The sequence below is a fragment of the Acartia tonsa genome, chromosome 3 (genome assembly GCF_053477335.1).
Source record: "Acartia tonsa isolate MP-2025a chromosome 3, ASM5347733v1, whole genome shotgun sequence".
Classification (NCBI taxonomy): domain Eukaryota; kingdom Metazoa; phylum Arthropoda; class Copepoda; order Calanoida; family Acartiidae; genus Acartia; species Acartia tonsa.
Window position 1 is genome coordinate 11856178 of NC_137262.1, and position 20216 is coordinate 11876393.

At 35.8% G+C, this 20216-nt stretch overlaps 1 protein-coding gene across 3 annotated transcripts in view; it reads left to right on the forward strand.

The window, feature by feature from the left end:
* The window catches only part of LOC145313320 (echinoderm microtubule-associated protein-like 2), a 69108-nt gene that overhangs the window by 25766 nt on the left and 23126 nt on the right, over positions 1-20216 (forward strand). Inside the window, exons 11-19 of one of the 3 annotated variants that reach the window (XM_080152667.1) lie at positions 1610-1666; positions 4678-4812; positions 6575-6702; positions 7142-7267; positions 9336-9481; positions 9839-9908; positions 16989-17048; positions 19339-19417; positions 19848-20070. In XM_080152667.1, the coding sequence (XP_080008793.1) occupies positions 1610-1666; positions 4678-4812; positions 6575-6702; positions 7142-7267; positions 9336-9481; positions 9839-9908; positions 16989-17048; positions 19339-19417; positions 19848-20070 (1024 nt within the window). The remainder of the gene's footprint in view (positions 1-1609; positions 1667-4677; positions 4813-6574; positions 6703-7141; positions 7268-9335; positions 9482-9838; positions 9909-16988; positions 17049-19338; positions 19418-19847; positions 20071-20216) is intronic. The other 2 variants (XM_080152669.1, XM_080152668.1) reach the window with 2 other exon arrangements.

Sequence of the window (20216 nt, forward strand, 5' to 3'; positions counted from 1 at the left end):
TTTTGAAACTTGAATGGGGCATATCATACATATATATGACTTCCACAACTTATGATAACAGTAAAATCTAAAAACAGGGGGAAATGGGCCCACCCTAATGTATATATTTGATTATCCCATCATAAAGGAATATAAAAATATAAAGATATTGCACAAAAGAAGCAAAAACACATTTATCAAGTTTTAGCATCCAGCAATAGGCTGTGAGGAAGGAAGGGTATATCTAATGCACAGATTAGGGGTAAAATACCTTATTTTGGAGGTTATAAACACAACACCCCGCCATTGGTATATCCTATAATATAGAGTAGTTTGGTTTTTTTTTCTGAATTTTTAAAATTTCAATAGCTGCTGAACTGATTGAGTTATCATATTAAGGAAGCTTTTATAGGTCCTGTGCTGGTTTTAGAGCATTTTATTTTTCTAAATTATCCTTGTGATTGTTTCCGCTGAAAAAAGATAAATGGATGTACATAACCAATGACAATCAACAAAATTATTCTTTCTTAAAAGGTTATGACACTGACCGTTTGAACCAACTAATTAGGATTTATTAAAGTACCCATTGTTTATAAACCTTTAGGGGCCAGTATTGTTATTATTCCCCTCTCTTTCTGGCTAAACCATGAAACTTAAGCTAAACCTTTAAATACTTTATTTTGACTTAGTCCTGTTAAAGAATTTAACCCTGCGTTGCTGAATCACAAAGTGGTTCATTCACACTCCCCTAACCTAACATTACATCTTATTTCGCGAATTTTCAAAATATTTGCCATTTGCAACGGTATAATCCACTTAGTGTTGAAAGTATTTTACCAGATTATGATGTTTGATGTATGAAGAGAGAGAGAGAGAAGAAGGTCTTTTTGTTTTCATCATATTATCTTATTGTAGAAAAGATATTAATCTTTTCTTCCCTCCCATGCACTACCTGGATAGTTCTTTAGGTTTCTTCATTAAATTAGGGTGCAGCTCAAACATATATAAGTATTTTCTTTAATCTTAATTAAGTTTCTACTTGTATATTTTTTTTATAAATTAAAAGACAATTATGATAAGGTGTAGGGGAGTGTCAGAGGCCTTGCCTTCCCCTCTCTTTCATCCACTTAAGTTTTACCCTGTGCAAGCCACTATTTATACAGAAAATTTCTTTGTCCAATTTCGTCTTCATATCATGGAAAGAAATATCACTGGGGATGTGCATCACTTTATCGGCCATTGTCTTATCCCTTTTGATCCCTGAAACGAAGTAGCGTGCTTCATCGTATTTTTATAGTAGCTTTTCTCCTATTTCTGTTTCTAGCTCTAACACTGCGGGGCAATCATTAAAATTTACCTAACCAAGAATAAATAGAATCAACTACTATGAAAATACGACGAAACCCACTACTTCGTTTTCTTTCCATGATCCAATTATTGTTAACGTTTGATATTATATAATATTGGAAGATTTTTAAAAAAAATTATGAAACATTTTTATTTTCATCAATATGGAATAGGCTATGGTGTGTAATAATCTTTAATATGATTTATAGAGTAATAATGTTAACAATACAATTGTATATATTTGAGTGCAGGGTGTAATAAATAATAATTTATATGATTGCAGGCAACGTTGTCAGAATGTTTGCGCAGATTAGCAAATCTAGAAACAAACAAGGCACAGGTAATTATTATTTTTCATTTTTTAATAGCGAAGATATCTTTTAATTTGTCTGTCTGTACGAACGGAATGGGGAAAACATGATTTTCTAAGATCCTATCCAAAATAAACGGCTGAAACTTTCTGTTCCTATCATTGTGGAGCATATTTAGGTAAATGACATCCACGGCGGTCGTCCATGGCGGTCGGACTGTCTTAAAACAGCTTTTGTCTCTTATAACTGATTTTCACATTCAAAATATCTATGATGTATGGGTTCAAAATTAGATTTCCCGTCATTTCGAGTGATTTTTATATCTATAAATGAACAGAAAAGAAGATTAATTCATGAGTAATCACAAATTTGCACTTAGCTTTGGTGCTTTAATTCAAATTTAAGATTTTTGATATACGTGTTAAAATTATATTTCCCAATTTGTTTCTGAGAATATTTCAAAAAACATCTTAATCTATTAATGTTTATATCGATGTGATGTAAAAATAAACAATTATTACTTTGTTTACGTTGATTAAAATCACTAAACAGGTGCCTTGCTTTATCTTATAAATTAATGACAGTTAGAATTCAACAAAGCATTTGATTGTCTTGACAATTTGGAATAAAAAAAATATACCTATGAAAGAAAGAAGATGATTTTATGAAATATATTCTTTTTTAAGTTAAATTTTTCTACAAAATAATGTGAAACATTGGACATAAATTGTTTGTAAACATATTATTTAAAATTCTTGCCAGAAAACAAAATATTTAATGTAGAAAAGAAACTGAAATTGTTCATCTTAATTTCGTTTTTATAGGCAAAGCTTCTTTATTTTACGTATAGGTTAGATTTGTTAGTCAATCTAAGCAAATTGGATTGTCCAATAGATTTCAAACTATAATCTTAAAAATAGTAATGCTTTAATCATGAACAAATAATCCAATCTAAACATATTGTTTTTTCTTTTTTTTCTAATTATATAACATGTTTTTAGAAGAAATACTACTTTATTACTTTGCTTTACTTTAATCAGAAGACTTAGTTCGTGAAAAAAAGAGATTAACATGAATTAGAATGAACTTCTACGAAAAAACGAGAGGACAAATAGAATAATGAAAGGTATACTTATTTGCAGGTTTTACATTATTGGACATATGGCTTTAGTTTTGATGACTTCCGAGCCTTTACAGTTTTTTTTTATATTTTGAAACTCTCTTTACTAATAATAGTTCTTACTTTGAATACAAAAAGTACAAGCGCTGTAAGTTTTATGGTGGTATGAGAACCTTCTCATTAAAAAACTCGTAGAACATGTACAGACTGGCTGATAAATCCCGCAACCTATTACAGTCTGTAAGCTGAATATTTAAATTATTAGATTATTATTTAAATCTGTATTATGTAAAGTAGACAGAACTCCATTAATTCAAATAATATTTGGAAGGACAAATATTATAATTGTTAAATACATAATTCTGTGTGTAACTTCCCATCAACTTAATTTGTACATAAATGTACCAACTTTGCTTTTATTTTAGAGGGATATATTACAAGCCTTAGCCAACATTATTTTAAATAAAACTAATATATTAATTACTTTTAGAAAACTGACCAATAAATATGACTTTTCCTTTCAAAAGGCAATCTTTTTTATTAGATTTTACTATGCTACTTTTAAATTCGGTCAATAAACAAACAATTTGATGCTCAACTAAAAACAATCTTTTTTTGGTGAGGTGGAGGGTTGGGATCTTTCAAAACGTAGATACAGTGTATATTTTTTACATTTTAAACTTAGCAACTTGCCATCCTTAGGATCTTTTCAATCCTTATTAGATAATTGTTCAGTTATGTGGGTGGTGGGGTCTAATTGAATCTAACGAGGATATGTTAATAATTCTGCCCAGCTTTCTGTGCTTAATCAAGTTCTATTCATTTCCCTTTCATATCCAGAATTTACATTTGTTCCTCCGGGTCATAGTTGCCGTTTCAGAAAGAAAATGTTTTTTTTTATTATAATTTATTTAATAGTTGGCAACCTTGTCTGAAATATAGATCAGTTAATTTAAATTCAAAAATATCTTTAAAAAATTATTTTACAATTTCATTTAGTTTATCTTGCAAAGAAGCAAAGCAAATAATTTCATATGTTTAACCGAAAAAATGGGAATTACAATACAATTTAAATTAGATACTAAAAGATTTCTGTTAAAGTTATCATAGTTGACACACTTTCTTTGTTTGTATGTCCGTTCGTTCAAAATTATTTTTACTAAAGAGCATCTTCTCTGACACTTTTTTGTCTAAATGGGCCAATTTTCATTTATGGCCTTCGCTACTTATGCATATTCGTTTCCTTGATAAACATGTTATAATTGACAAACTATATAATGATGTAATTGTAGAATATTCAATACATTGTCTTAGCATGAATAAATAAAATGTTACAGCAAAAATGTTGCAAGAGAAACGTTTGTTTTGTTACTATTAATCAGCCTGCCCCAGAGATCCTTATATTTTATGCATATTTTGGCAAGACAATATGTCATTAGGATTCATACAAATATCAGGTTTTACAGGAAAGTATAGATACCTTGCTTCTTTCAACTTTATCCTTTAGGATCAGCTTCAACATATTGAGGTTTTTCTTAAATTACATGAAGATAATACATTTGATTGCAGGGGTTGGATCACTGGTTATTTCTGTAGGGAAGTACCCTAGCCTAAAGTGATGAAAACCTTCTTAGTTGTTTCTGAAAAAAAGTAGAAACCTAATCGGTCAAGCTATGTGCAATCCTTTTGGTACAGACTGCTAGATTTAGAAACATCTAACCCTTTTCATACTTTGTTTAAGATCTTGGTAACCGCTGAACTTATGGTTCTGTTTTCTTTTTTTGAGATGGGACAAACCTGTTTATTTAAAAAAAACCTTACAGTAAATGTGCAAACGTTGCACAAACTCTTGTTTGTTCTGGAGTTTTTAAGGGAAGCTACAAGTTTTCTTTGAATAATTTACCATAAAAATTATTTCAGGTTGAAGTAATAACCCGTGATATTCCTGGGGGCGGTGTGACAACCACGGATTCATCGGCGGGTCAGAACGCCGCCAACAAGTCAAAAATTCCACAACGGCGGAGACATAACTCCTCACAAAGTTGTAGCCCTAAGGTGAGCCAATTTTTTCTATAGAATTTTTCTAATCGTTTTGTTGTTGGATTTTAGTGCAGGAAAGTCAAAAGATTTTTAATGTTTTTCTGGACTAAAACCATATATTTCCCTATTCATTAAACTAAGAAACAAAAATATTAATAAAATAAATTAATGAAAATCATATTTCTATCCTTTTTATCTTGGCTTGTCAGTCGCAGCTGAGGATTGAGAATACCACACAATAAGCCACTCCTATTCGTAGCTGCGCGCCTATTTACTCTTTTAATTGAAACAAATTTTCAAGTCAAGCCTAGTATATCTATTTTGTGAGAGGATGTGAGCTAGATGAATTAATTTCATACCCAGTGTCATTAACCCGCTTTTTTGCAAATCAAAATTTTGGTGCAGAAAATTTGGCAAAAGTTGAACATTTTATTTTCATTCAAGGAGAAATTTTTTTTATTATAAGAGCAGATAATGCTTTAATAAGTAAAAGTGACTGCGCCCCTGACATTCCAAGGGAAACCAATGACCTATGTAATGCTTTCCTAACAAAGAGACTTCAATCGATTCATTAGTTAAATCTTAAGCTACAGACAAAAAATTCTTACTGCTATATAGAATAGAATTTACAGGAAATAAAAATTAGTTCATAACATGCCTTAGGCCAAAATATTGTTTTACTGATTAACAAAGAAGCTTAATAGAAACTAGTGTTAGTTTAATAAGGTAGCTAAATCATTTTAAACAATAAAACAAAATATCTGAAGTCAGAAATAAATAGTTTCCTTATTGAAGTCTTTCACAAAAGCACAAGACTTTAAAAAAGACATAATCTCCCTATATTTAAATTTTTGGGAGAGATTAGCTCACTTTTAGTTTTAATTTAGTGGAAATTAATGGGAGTCTGAAAAATATGTACTTCATTGACAGGAGAATTATTTTATTCTAATTACTAGAAATACTTAAAATATTTAAATTTAACATAATTTATAGAGTGAAATGAAATTGATAAGTTAAACATTTCTCTCTTTTTATCTCTCTCTATTTCGCACTAATTCCGTAAAATAGTGTATCTTTGTTACCAAAAAACTTAGAAAATTAATAGAATTTGTATAAATAGTTTTAAAATTTTAATAAAAATCTCCTCTACTGGAGCCAGTTAGTTATCTGTGTTATACATCTATACTTATACATTAATTTTGTCAACGAGGAAAACAGATATTTGGAAACCTTTGATGCTAGGATTAGGTTTGGTTTTGTCAGATTAGTTAGCTTGTCTGTGACTACCAGAATAATCTAAAATTTAGATTATCAATAATAGGATTATTAATTAGTAAATTAACTTCATCTTTAAGAATATAATTGGTTTAGGCCCTAGCCTATAGGGGCTTTGCTCAAGGACGGAGCCAACTCTCCCTAAAACTTGTTGTTTATTTATTGAAAAAATTAAGAAGAGGGGACATACATATCTCCAAATAGCCTATAAACCTTTTCTGAAAATTGTCAAATGATCGGACATACTTACACACTGAAAAAGTTTGATACATTAGACAAATGGCTTATCTATATTAATGGGTTGGTTTAATAATAACTTGCTCTCTGCTTTCATAAAATGGATCATACCTTTATAAAGGAACATTACAAAGCTTTCTGAATTTCACCAATCCAGAATTCACCCCAAGAACACTTAGACGCAATAAAACACACATTTAGTTTGAAACAGTATATACAAAGTTTTTGTTATATTTCTATTGCGTATTTACCTAACTTTTTTCAGCCCCTGGAGCGACCTAAAACCGCTGCCTGGCTGGAAGGAACCTCCGGGTACAACCAGTACGCCCAACACGAGCAAAACAGTTCAAATAGAATCCCAAGTGCTGATCTTGTCTCTGCGAGGCCTTATAGGTAATTAAAATTATTTGGAAAACTTATAGTTTTTATATAGAAAGTATGCAAAATAATATTGTTACAGAACAAGGACAATTACTTCCAAGAGTAGCAAATCAACGAGGCTATAAGCAAAACTTGAGGGCACAGAGAAAGAGAAATTCTGAGATTATGATAGTGAGAAGAAAAGGTAGCGACAGAGTAAGAGGGAGATAATTTGCATTACAAATTCAAAAATAACATTTTTTTAATAGAAGAAGAGAAAATACTTTTATGTTCTTACATTTGGCAGGAGAATCTTCACAAAAAAACTGCTTTATATATAAAATCGCATACGAGAAAATAACGTTTCCCCCTAAACGTAGCTAACATAAAGAGGGTCAATTGTAATTGTAGAGTAACTCCGTTAGTAAAAAAATAACATGCAAACAAATAATCAAATCTATCATGATTTTAGAAAAACATCTGGTATGTCAAATAATACAGGAGATGGGTCTGTGGGACCTGGATCTGGAGGAAGTGCTGGCAGGACACAGATAGACGCACAACAGTATGCGACTCCTAAAATGAGAGATAGGAAAGGGTAATTATTATTTTTAAAAGAAAAAACTCAAACTAACTTATATTTAATTTAAATTCATTTTAAATTACATTAAATATTTAAAAAGATAAAATAAAGTTATATAGATTATCTAATAAAAAAAAGGATTATCATTTTCTTAATTGCAAAGTATTACTATTAATTTATATTTTTTATGACCCACTTTTTTCTTATCTTTATCCAAATTTAGCAGTTGTGCCACTACAGACATCCAGGGGCAACTTAAAGGAACGGGGGAAGATGTTATCCCACAAACCTGAAGTTTAGTTTTAAAATAAATGTTTTTAAGGGGTGTGGATGGCTATTTTTCTCTCTATATGGTGATTCGTGAAGCTACCCTTGCCCAAAATATTTAAAACCTTTCGAAACATATATAAAGCTTCAATTTTCAGTAGAACTAAATTGGCATATAAAAATAGCCAGACATCATATTTATTTTATCAGAATATTTAATACGGTTAAGATAATAGTTATCATATGTGTCTATAGATTTTAAAATTTTAAAATGTTGTACCATGTTAAGTTTACTTTGATATCCATATAGTATTACATCTGCAGTATTATTGTGTAATATATGATACCACTGCAATACTAACATTATATAATATATATATATATATATATATATATATATCTTTAATATAAAACTTAACCATGTCACTACTCACTATGCCTTCATTCTTTAAGTGATAATTTTCTTTTTTAAAAGCGAAGCTTTTCTATAATTAGGGTCGGTCCGTCCGTCCGTCCGTACGTCCGTCCGTACGTCCGTCCGTCCGTCCGTCCGAGATAGATAGCTTTTATTCATTAATTTAGGCATGTTAAAATTGTCCTATCGATTTCAAACTTTGCATGATGATTCCTGTAGTAGTTGGGCACGATTTAGAAAGCGTAGCAACTCTATAATCATGACCAAAATGTCCGTACGTCCATTTTAAACATGTTGATTTTTTTACTTTTTTAACAACAAATTTTTATGTGATCTTATAATCCGATTGGTCTGATTTTTGGTATATTGATTCCTGGGAATACAAAGTATAATGTAATGAGCGAAGCAACTCTATAATCAGATCCTAAAAATGTTAGTATGTCCATAAACATTATCCTGAATCAAGCGTTTTTAAAAAAAAATTACTCACAATTTTGCTTTGACTCTTATACATTTATATTATGATTATTCAGTTCTGACACTATACAAGTGTTAATGTCCGTTTGTCCTACCGTTTCAGTGCTTCGCTTTTATGGATGTTGTCATCCTTGTTTGATGTATTATCAAATGGTTATTTTAATGGACAAAGCTAATATTGTCCTGTTGTGACGTCATAAATTTCGGGATAGGATAAGGGCAGGATAGAGGAGAAAATCTCTTCAAAGGAGATGGGAGAAATGGGGTTTTTCTTTCCCTTTTCCGAAATTTATGACGTCACAACAGGATAATATGGGACACACTGATTTCAAGATGTTCCCATTCCTTTACTTATTCCTTTACTCTCTTTTGAAATGATACAAAAAGTATCACTACAAAAGAAAAATTTTACTTTTTTTTAAGTTGTGAAAAATTAGATTACTTGCACGTCCTCTACAAAAAGTGTCTCTCTTTAATCAAATGAACATTAGACTTTAACAAAAAGTTAGATAAAAGGAAAATAAATTGAGTATAAATTTAACTCTCTATTATCCCGGGAAAAGAAAGTAATTCTATTTTTGTCTAGCTTTGAGAAGATACATTAAATTTAACAATGAAATTCATTTTCCTAAACAAATTATGCGCTGAATACATTTATTTTAAGCTCAAGTAAAAGGAACCTAAAAATGAAATTTTTAATATTTTTGTTTAAGACAGTTGCATATTTGAATAAAACATCGATAAAAGTCCTGATATTAAGGACCGTTGGCTGTAGGTATTTCTTGCTAAAATATATTATGTTTCAATGGCTTAATTGCAGCTGCGAACCCAAATATATTTGCTACAATGACTACAGCTGCTTTTACGGCTGTCGAACGCTGACTAAATTGATCAGGTCATTTGAAAAAAAAATCTTATATTTAGAAATTCTACAAGTGCTGGACCGAACGGGCCACGGCGAATGTCCGGGTCAATGGGTCGGCTGCACAAAAAGTGGAGGTCCACTAGTGATTTTGATCCTCCCACCCCTGCTCCTCTTTCTATTTATAAGAAACCAGCGGCAGGTAAAGGTAAAATAAATTATTTTTATAATTCAGAACCAATTTTAATGTGATAGAAATTGGATGTTTGTCCGTCTGTCCAACAAAAATGATTTATTCAACCAATTACAACAAACTCTAGTAGACGGTCTTGAACCTTGTCATGATTAGAGAAGTTGAAATTGTTCCTATTTCTGCCATGTCAGGTGCATTACAATAATAGTTAGATTGGTTGACCCTTTGAACAATCAGACCATAACGACGATTTTTAGACAAAAAAATTGACTGTTTGATCTTAATTAGTCCTAACTTTTCAGCGAAATTGACATTTTATTAACCTTCATTTTCAGAATCATTTCTGAAAGAATTATTAATTGTGCTTTTCAGGTTCTTCCTTCAGTTTTCGGTCTCCGTCTTCCACGCCTTATTCTTCACAGCACAACCTTGACAAATTTCTCAGGAAATTACTTTTTATAATTCAATCATTTTAGTATATCATATCATTTTTCGTTTCCGTCATTTTAAATCAAGTCAAGTAATTCATTTAGAATTACTCAGCGAAAAGTCTAGGTATTCTTTTTATTTTATGTAGTTTTTCTACAATTATTCAATTGAGTGTATATTTATTTGCTCGCGCGTTATATTAAGTCTAAAAAAGTTCTTTTGTTTATTGGTAAGTTATGTAAAAGAGTATGACAATAATTGTAAAAAAGCCACATACACGTAATTTGAAAAATTCAAAATGCCAAGAATTCAAAACGAATTCCAACGTAAATAAAAAGTTAGGTGGTTCCCTTAAAGTCCATTGTACAGCACAAGGACCCAGATCCTAAATTTTAGATAAATTGTAATTAAGAGTGTTTGGGATAATTGTTCGTGGGTTAGTGTTTTACCTTGTGTTAGGTTACTTGCAGTTATAGCATCCCTCCCCATCCCCCAAGAGGCTACGCATAAAGATAACAACAACCTCCTTATTTTTGGTTTTACCAACAGATCTATAGCTTTAATCTAATGTTTTGCCCTAAAATAAGAACAGGGGGAGGGTTTCAGGTTTGCATTGCAATTTGAGGGAAAGTCTCCAAGAATGAATGTAGTTTGTAATTACAACGTAACTATATGAAAGTTTAGGCCTGAAAGAATTTAAATCCATTATAATGAATAAAGTTTGAATCTAATTAGTTGAATACATAGGAAGGTGTTATATTAAAATACATTAAACATTGAATTTAAGTTTTGGTTTCCTTTTAACTAAGATCAGTCAAAAGAAATTATTTGAAACTTTTAAACATTATAAAAAAGACGAAATCGTTGCGAGTTAAAAAAAATTCGGGTATAGTCCTTTCCATGACATCGCTCCATATGGGGCGATGATTTTCTATAGCTCCTTCAAGGAGCTATAGCATAGCCTCTTATCATATGGAGCGATGTGATAGCCCCTTTTAAGGAGCGTTCATATCGCCTCTTATGATAAGAGGCTATGCTATAGCTCCTTCATGGCCTCTTAATAGCTCCTTTGAAGGGGCGTTAATATCGCCTCTTATGATAAGAGGCTATACTATAGCCCCATGATGGCTCCTTCATAGCCTCTCCATCGCCCCTCCATAGTCCTTTACCTCCAGTGCCCCTTCATCGCTCCTTCATCGCCCCTACATCGCTCCTTCATCTCTCCTTCTTGAAATTTATATTAAATTGTACTTTGATGGCCCCTACATCGCCCCTACATCGCCCCTACATCGCCCCTAAATCGCTCCTTCATCTCTAATTCTTGAATTTTATATTACATTGTACTTTGATGGCCCCTACATCGCTCCTCCATCGCCCCTACATCGCTCATACATCGCCCCTACATCGCTCCTTCATCTCTCCTTCTTGAAATTTATATTACATTGTACTTTGATGGCCCCTACATCGCTCCTCCATCGCCCCTTCATCGCTCCTCCATTGCCCCTACATCGCTCCTTCATCTCTCCTTCTTGAAATTTATATTACATTGTACTTTGATGGCCCCTACATCGCTCCTCCATGGCCCCTTCATCGCTCCTACATCGCCCCTACATCGCTCCTTCATCTCTCCTTCTTGAAATTTATATTACATTGTACTTTGATGGCCCCTACATCGCTCCTCCATCGCCCCTTCATCGCTCCTACATCGCCCCTACATCGCTCCTTCATCTCTCCTTCTTGATATTTATATTACATTGTACTTTGATGGCCCCTACATCGCTCCTCCATCGCCCCTACATCGCTCCTCCATGGCCCCTACATCGCTCCTTCATCTCTCCTTCTTGAAATTTATATTACATTGTACTTACTTTGATGGCCCTTACATCGCTCCTCCATCGCCCCTGCATCGCTCCTCCATCGCCCCTACATCGCTCCTCCATCGCCCCTACATCGCTCCTCCATGGCCCCTACATCGCTCCTCCATCCCCTTACATCGCTCCTTCATCTCTCCTTCTTGATATTTATATTACATTGTACTTTGATGGCCCCTACATCGCTCCTCCATCGCCCCTACATCGCTCCTCCATGGCCCCTACATCGCTCCTTCATCTCTCCTTCTTGAAATTTATATTACATTGTACTTACATTGATGGCCCTTACATCGCTCCTCCATCGCCCCTTCATCGCTCCTCCATCGCCCCTACATCGCTCCTCCATCGCCCCTACATCGCTCCTCCATGGCCCCTACATCGCTCCTCCATCCCCTTACATCGCTCCTCCATCGCCCCTACATCGCTCCTATATCGCTCCTACATCGCCCCTACATCGCTCCTTCATCTCTCCTTCTTGAAATTTATATTACATTGTACTTACTTTGATGGCCCCTACATCGCTCCTCCATTGCCCCTATATCGCTCCTACATCGCCCCTACATCGCTCCTTCATCTTTCCTTCTTGAAATTTATATTACATTGTACTTACTTTGATGGCCCCTACATCGCTCCTCCATCGCCCCTTCATTGCTCCTCCATCGCCCCTACATCGCTCCTCCATCGCTCCTACATCGCCCCTACATCGCTCCTTCATCTCTCCTTCTTGAAATTTATATTACATTGTACTTTGATGGCCCCTACATCGCTCCTCCATCGCCCCTTCATCGCTCCTACAACGCCCCTACATCGCCCCTATATCGCTCCTATATCACCCCTACATCGCTCCTTCATCTCTCCTTCTTGAAATTTATATTACATTGTACTTACTTTGATGGCCCCTACATCGCTCCTCCATCGCCCCTACATCGCTCCTCCATCGCCCCTACATCGCTCCTCCATTGCCCCTACATCGCTCCTCCATCGCCCCTATATCGCTCCTACATCGCCCCTACATCGCTCCTTCATCTCTCCTTCTTGAAATTTATATTACATTGTACTTACTTTGATGGCCCCTACATCGCTCCTCCATCGCCCCTACATCGCTCCTCCATCGCCCCTACATCGCTCCTCCATCGCCCCTACATCGCTCCTCCATCGCCCCTATATCGCTCCTACATCGCCCCTACATCGCTCCTTCATCTCTCCTTCTTGAAATTTATATTACATTGTACTTACTTTGATGGCCCCTACATCGCTCCTCCATCGCCCCTACATCGCTCCTCCATCGCCCCTACATCGCTCCTCCATCGCCCCTATATCGCTCCTACATCGCCCCTACATCGCTCCTTCATCTCTCCTTCTTGAAATTTATATTACATTGTACTTACTTTGATGGCCCCTACATCGCTCCTCCATCGCCCCTTCATCGCTTCTACATCGCCCCTACATCGCTCCTACATCGCCCCTACATCGCTCCTCCATCGCCCCTTCATCGCTCCTACATCGCCCCTACATCGCTCCTTCATCTCTCCTTCTTGAAATTTATATTACATTGTACTTTGATGAAGGATTATAAGAAGGAGAGATGAAGGAGCGATGTAGGGGCAATGTAGGAGCGATGAAGGGGCAATGTAGGAGCGATGAAGGGGCGATGGAGGAGCAATGAAGGGGTGATGGAGGAGCGATGTAGGGGATGTAGGGGCCATAAAAGTACAATGTAATATAAATATGGAGAAGGAGCGATGAAGGGGCGATGGAGGAGCGATGTAGGAGCGATGTAGGGGCGATGGAGGAGCGATGTAGGGGTCATCAAAGTACAATGTAATATAAATTTCAAGAAGGAGAGATGAAGGAGCGATGTAGGGGCGATGGAGGAGCGATGAAGGGGCGATGGAGGAGCGATGTAGGGGCCATCAAAGTACAATGTAATATAAATTTCAAGAAGGAGAGATGAAGGAGCGATGTAGGGGCGATGTAGAAGCGATGAAGGGGCGATGGAGGAGCGATGTAGGGGCCATCAAAGTACAATGTAATATAAATTTCAAGAAGGAGAGATGAAGGAGCGATGTAGGGGCGATGTAGGAGCGATGTAGGGGCGATGGAGGAGGGATGTAGGGGCCATCAAAGTAAGTACAATGTAATATAAATTATAAGAAGGAGAGATGAAGGAGCGATGTAGGGGCGATGTAGGAGCGATGAAGGGGCGATGTAGGAGCGATGAAGGGGCGATGGAGGAGCAATGAAGGGGTGATGGAGGAGCGATGTAGGGGATGTAGGGGCCATAAAAGTACAATGTAATATAAATATGGAGAAGGAGCGATGAAGGGGCGATGGAGGAGCGATGTAGGAGCGATGTAGGGGCGATGGAGGAGCGATGTAGGGGTCATCAAAGTACAATGTAATATAAATTTCAAGAAGGAGAGATGAAGGAGCGATGTAGGGGCGATGGAGGAGCGATGAAGGGGCGATGGAGGAGCGATGTAGGGGCCATCAAAGTACAATGTAATATAAATTTCAAGAAGGAGAGATGAAGGAGCGATGTAGGGGCGATGTAGGAGCGATGAAGGGGCGATGGAGGAGCGATGTAGGGGCCATCAAAGTACAATGTAATATAAATTTCAAGAAGGAGAGATGAAGGAGCGATGTAGGGGCGATGTAGGAGCGATGTAGGGGCGATGGAGGAGCGATGTAGGGGTCATCAAAGTACAATGTAATATAAATTTCAAGAAGGAGAGATGAAGGAGCGATGTAGGGGCGATGTAGGAGCGATGAAGGGGCGATGGAGGAGCGATGTAGGGGCGATGTAGGAGCGATGAAGGGGCGATGGAGGAGCGATGTAGGGGCGATGTAGGAGCGATGAAGGGGCGATGGAGGAGCGATGTAGGGGCCATCAAAGTAAGTACAATGTAATATAAATTTCAAGAAGGAGAGATGAAGGAGCGATGTAGGGGCGATGTAGGAGCGATGAAGGGGCGATGGAGGAGCGATGTAGGGGCCATCAAAGTACAATGTAATATAAATTTCAAGAAGGAGAGATGAAGGAGCGATGTAGGGGCGATGTAGGAGCGATGTAGGGGCGATGGAGGAGCGATGTAGGGGTCATCAAAGTACAATGTAATATAAATTTCAAGAAGGAGAGATGAAGGAGCGATGTAGGGGCGATGTAGGAGCGATGAAGGGGCGATGGAGGAGCGATGTAGGGGCGATGTAGGAGCGATGAAGGGGCGATGGAGGAGCGATGTAGGGGCGATGTAGGAGCGATGAAGGGGCGATGGAGGAGCGATGTAGGGGCCATCAAAGTAAGTACAATGTAAAATAAATTTCAAGAAGGAGAGATGAAGGAGCAATGTAGGGGCGTTGTAGGAGCGATGTAGGGGCGATGGAGGAGCGATGTAGGGGTCATCAAAGTACAATGTAATATAAATTTCAAGAAGGAGAGATGAAGGAGCGATGTAGGGGCGATGTAGGAGCGATGAAGGGGCGATGGAGGAGCGATGTAGGGGCCATCAAAGTACAATGTAATATAAATTTCAAGAAGGAGAGATGAAGGAGCGATGTAGGAGCGATGAAGGGGCGATGAAGGAGCGATGTACGGGGCGATGGAGGAGCGATGTAGGGGCGATGGAGGAGCGATGAAGGGGCGATGGAGGAGCGATGTAGGGGGCCATCAAAGTACAATGTAATGTAAATTTCAAGAAGGAGAGATGAAGGAGCGATGTAGGGGCGATGGAGGAGCGATGAAGGGGCGATGGAGGAGCGATGTAGGGGCCATCAAAGTACAATGTAATGTAAATTTCAAGAAGGAGAGATGAAGGAGCGATGTAGGAGCGATGAAGGGGCGATGGAGGAGCGATGGAGGAGCGATGTAGGGGCCATCAAAGTACCATGTAATAAAAATTTCAAGAAGGAGAGATGAAGGAGCGATGTAGGAGCGATGAAGGGGCGATGGAGGAGCGATGTAGGGGCCATCAAAGTACAATGTAGTATAAATTTCAAGATGGAGAGATGAAGGAGCGATGTAGGAGCGATGAAGGGGCGATGGAGGAGCGATGTAGGGGCCATCAAAGTAAGTACAATGTAATATAAATTTCAAGAAGGAGAGATGAAGGAGCGATGTAGGGGCCATCAAGGAACTCAGATATATATATAAAATCGTGAAGGGGCCATGAAGAGGCGATATTTTATTAAATAGCCCCTTGGGATAAGAGGACATATCATTACCTCTTTAGAAGGAGCGATTATGGAGCGATAAAGGATCATTTAATCGCCTCTTAGGGCAAGGGGCTATCAAATCGCTCCTTTTAAGGAGTCATAACATCGCCTCTTGTTATAAGGGGCTATTAAATCGCTCCTTTCAAGGAGCCAATACATCGCCCCTTGTCATAAGAGGCGATCAATTAAAATCATCGCCCCATATGGAGCGATGTCATGGAAAGGACTATACCCAAAAATTCTTCTGCATTTCTCGCTGTTTATAGGGCTTCAAAACAATAGCAACATACAAACGTAGAGAATTTGTAGAGTTTTTTTGTGTTGTGAAAGATCTTAAAGTGTAGGTCTGTTGTTTGCCATATTTTCATATTGGTAATGTTTAAAAAAATAAATCTTGGGATAATCGAAGCTCCAAGAGGCTAAGAGCGAAGACTTTAAATGGTTGATGAAATTAAAGATGCTAAAATAAATCAAGTCAAAGAATGATAAATGCCAGAATGGTTGAGGGAAGCTAACACATTAAATATTTCATTTAATGAGTTTCTTTGCACATTAATTATGGAAATAAGATTAAGTGGGTTCTGAGCTTCCAGCAAGGATCGGCATTCGCACATCTTTACTCAGCTGCGGATTATTTAATATATTGATAAAGAGAGTCTAATTTACAGTTGCAGATTGTTTAGTAATATGCGGCTGCGGTTGTGGTTTATCTCATAATAATCACCGCGGCTTTCGGGCCCTGGTTTTGAGAATAAATGCGCCATTAGTTATCACTTTAATAGTTGCAAAGGGGAAAATAAATATTATAGTTATAAAGAAACTAGGACGTCCAAAATATTTGCCGAAGAATAAGATTAAACAAACTAAACTACAGTGTTTAATAAGATGCGTGATTTTAAGTTTTTTTTGTTTCATTAATATCATAACATTCATAAGATTGTAGCTTAAAATAAATGCTAAAAATGTGGACAGGTTTTATAAACTTAGAACCTAAAAAGTATGTTATTGAACAGAGAAAAGCAGGTGGCCCCTCATGAACCTGTATATCAACCTGATGAAGGAATAATGAGGTAATATTTATCATTTATATGAACAATAAGAAAGGTTGGTTTAAATTTGAAATAATTTACAAATTTTGGTTCTAGCTTCAAAACAAAAAAAAGGTTTTGAAGCAAAGCCACTTTATAATTTCCTTGCTCTATTGAACATGAGCAGCTGCAATTTTCAGTGAAGATTCTTGTGAAATAGGTGCAATTAGTATATTCATTGTTTTGTCCGTCTGTCTGTCGGTCCTGCTTCAAAATATCCCAACACTTATTAATTAAAGTTGTTTCGCTACTTGCTGATGTTGTCAACCTTGATTTTACATTAAGAGATTGAAAAACAATAATTTTAACGCATAGAAACTAAATTTGAGCACGAACTGCAATAGTTAGAAGTGAAAGTGAAGGCTAACTTTTTTAAGTTTTAAGATTTGTTTGATGTGCTTTAAAGTTTACCTCTCTTCTGCAAAATTGTATATACCCACCCAAGTCAAGGTTCTAGAAATGGATGTAAAATATACATGGATATTGTGACAGGAGAAAATTTGTCGTCAATTTAGCTTGCTATCATGGAACTCATTTAATGGTTAGCTTGTTCATCCAATAGAAGAGAGAGAAAAGGAGATGGAAGTGAGAAATCGTTATTTTAGCCAGCTGCGAGTTTCTTCATTAAAGAACATGAAAATCTGGTGTAAGGTCCAAGTAATAAAATATCTATTGTTCTAGAGAAAGATAAGGTTTTCAAATCATAAAATTGATTTTATAAGCATGGATGCTTTTTAAGTATTGTCTATCCGTCAGTCCAATGTCATCACTTGCAATATTATGTCAACATGCGTGCAATTTCAAGCGATTAAGCTTACTATATTATATCAAATAAAAGTATTCATGTGTGATACAATATCGTCATGTTTTTTTTAATGAATTTGTTTCCTATATTTACGTCTACTATATGACATTAAATAAAAGTGGTCATAGATGACAAAATATATCTACAAATACTTAGTTGATAGATTAATACAGAAGATATATTGTCAATGCTGGACATAATAGGAGTTTTTTGTCAAACAAAAAATATGTAGAAATATATATTCTAAATTTGTAATGTTTGAAATAAATGTGTAGATGCATAATTGGTGTGAACTGTAAATGAGATGCACTTGCGAGAAAAGGGGCAAAAAAAGTTAAAATGATCTTTTACATTGAATGCAGTGGGCATTAGGTCTATTAAAAACATGTTTTCACTTATATTTTATTCTAAAAATGTATTTCCATTACATAATTTAATTTTATTCTTGAAGGTTGCTTTTTGACTTTCTTTGATAAAATGCATTAAAAACTGACACAAAAATTATATTTCTATCTACATAAAAATCTAAAAACTTTTTCAAGGCCAAAACATAAGGCAACCCTTATTTATTTGTTGACAACTTTCCCTCTATCTCTTGCTTTTTTTCTTCTTCCAGTTTAAAAATGTTTTTTTTACTTAGAAGAAAGGTTGCAAAGCATTAGAAAAATTAAAAGCAGAAAACCGTCTACTGTTTGACTGATTAAGCTCTGACTGCGTTTTATTGATAAAAAGGTTGGCTTGTCTACGGATACTTTCATAATAGGCGGCCTGGTCTTTATTTTGTGTTTTTGAATTGAACAACAACAAATCTAGGTGGTAACAATTTATTATGGCAAATATTACTTTAAAATGTCAAAAATCAGCTGCCATGCAGCTGTGTCTGCTACAGCCGAGCCCTAAGTAAAAGATTGCATGCCATGGTTCTTATATCCTTGATAATTCTTGTGCACTCTTGTAGTAGAACATGCTCCTAGTACAACATTATAAAAATGCATTCCACTAGAGGAGATGAAAGAAATCTGTACAAATATTTTCAGGATCAAGGACATTATTTATCAATTACATTTGAACCTTGCCAAAGATAAGGTTTCCATTAATAGCGCAGATGTTACACAAGCTATAAAGTTAATTTTAAAACCTTCAAAACAAATAAATTTGTCTTAGTATAGGTGTTGATTAACAAGGAAGACCTATGACATATGGAGGTATTATGAAGCTTTTTACAGTGCCTATAAAAATGACGTCATTCAATACAAATGACCAATAAAAGGCCAACGCACAGACTAAATTACAATGGCAGACCAGTATACATTTTAATTGATAACTAAGATGATAAATTCTAGATTCATTGTCCCATCCCTACATCTCTGAGAGATTTAAAGGTCCAAGGTCAGAGTTGCTCTCCTTTTATTATTATGACAATTAAAGAATTTATAACTAATTATTTATACTTTATCCAATTTTTAGATTAAGTATCCGTGGTCGTGAGTTTAGTTTGCCTTGTCCAACCCCTCAGTTGCCTACCTATCAGCCTAATAATGTTTTACAGGAAATTTTACACATTTTTATAACTTTTTTATGATACTAGAGGCTGCATTTCAATAGGCAGCACCTTAAAAGGGGTAGATTTTTTTCGGTCGGGGGTTGGAGGTACTTTTTGCGTACAACTTCAATCTTTTCGGGACTTATATAAAGCTACAAAGAACTATAATGGTCTTGTGCTTTATGAGATCTTTTTACATTGACTAATATATAAAATTCCTATTTTGCTTAGTTTCTCTGATCTACTGAAGATTATAGAAATTGCAATTTTTACAATATTTTAATTATTGGTAAAATAGATTTTAGGAATTTGGTGGAATTTGAAATTTAATCTTATTGTTGATTAAAAAATATTATAATATTTTTTTTCCAAAATTAAATTTTTTAATAAAATCGATAAATCTATAAGCCGGTGTGTAAAATAATCCAAACCTCAGGCGCCTTACAAACACCTGAAACTTGAATGGGTGCACGGATACCGGGGCAAGGACGCCAGGTCCAACCTGAACATCCTGCCCACGGGGGAGATCATCTACTTCGTGGCCTCTGTGGTGGTCCTGCAGAACCTGGAGGAACAGAGCCAGCGACACTACCTGGGCCACACGGAGGAGATCAAGTGTATGGCTGTTCACCCTAACAGGATGATTGCTGCTACTGGTGAGTAAAATAAGCTTTAAAATAAAAGAAATAAAAAAATCAAAAGTAATATGTACATACAGAATACAGAGAACGATTATTGTATTGGAGAAATAGGTTAAAAAATAGTAAAACATTGATAATGCGCTACAATTGGTCATTTTCTT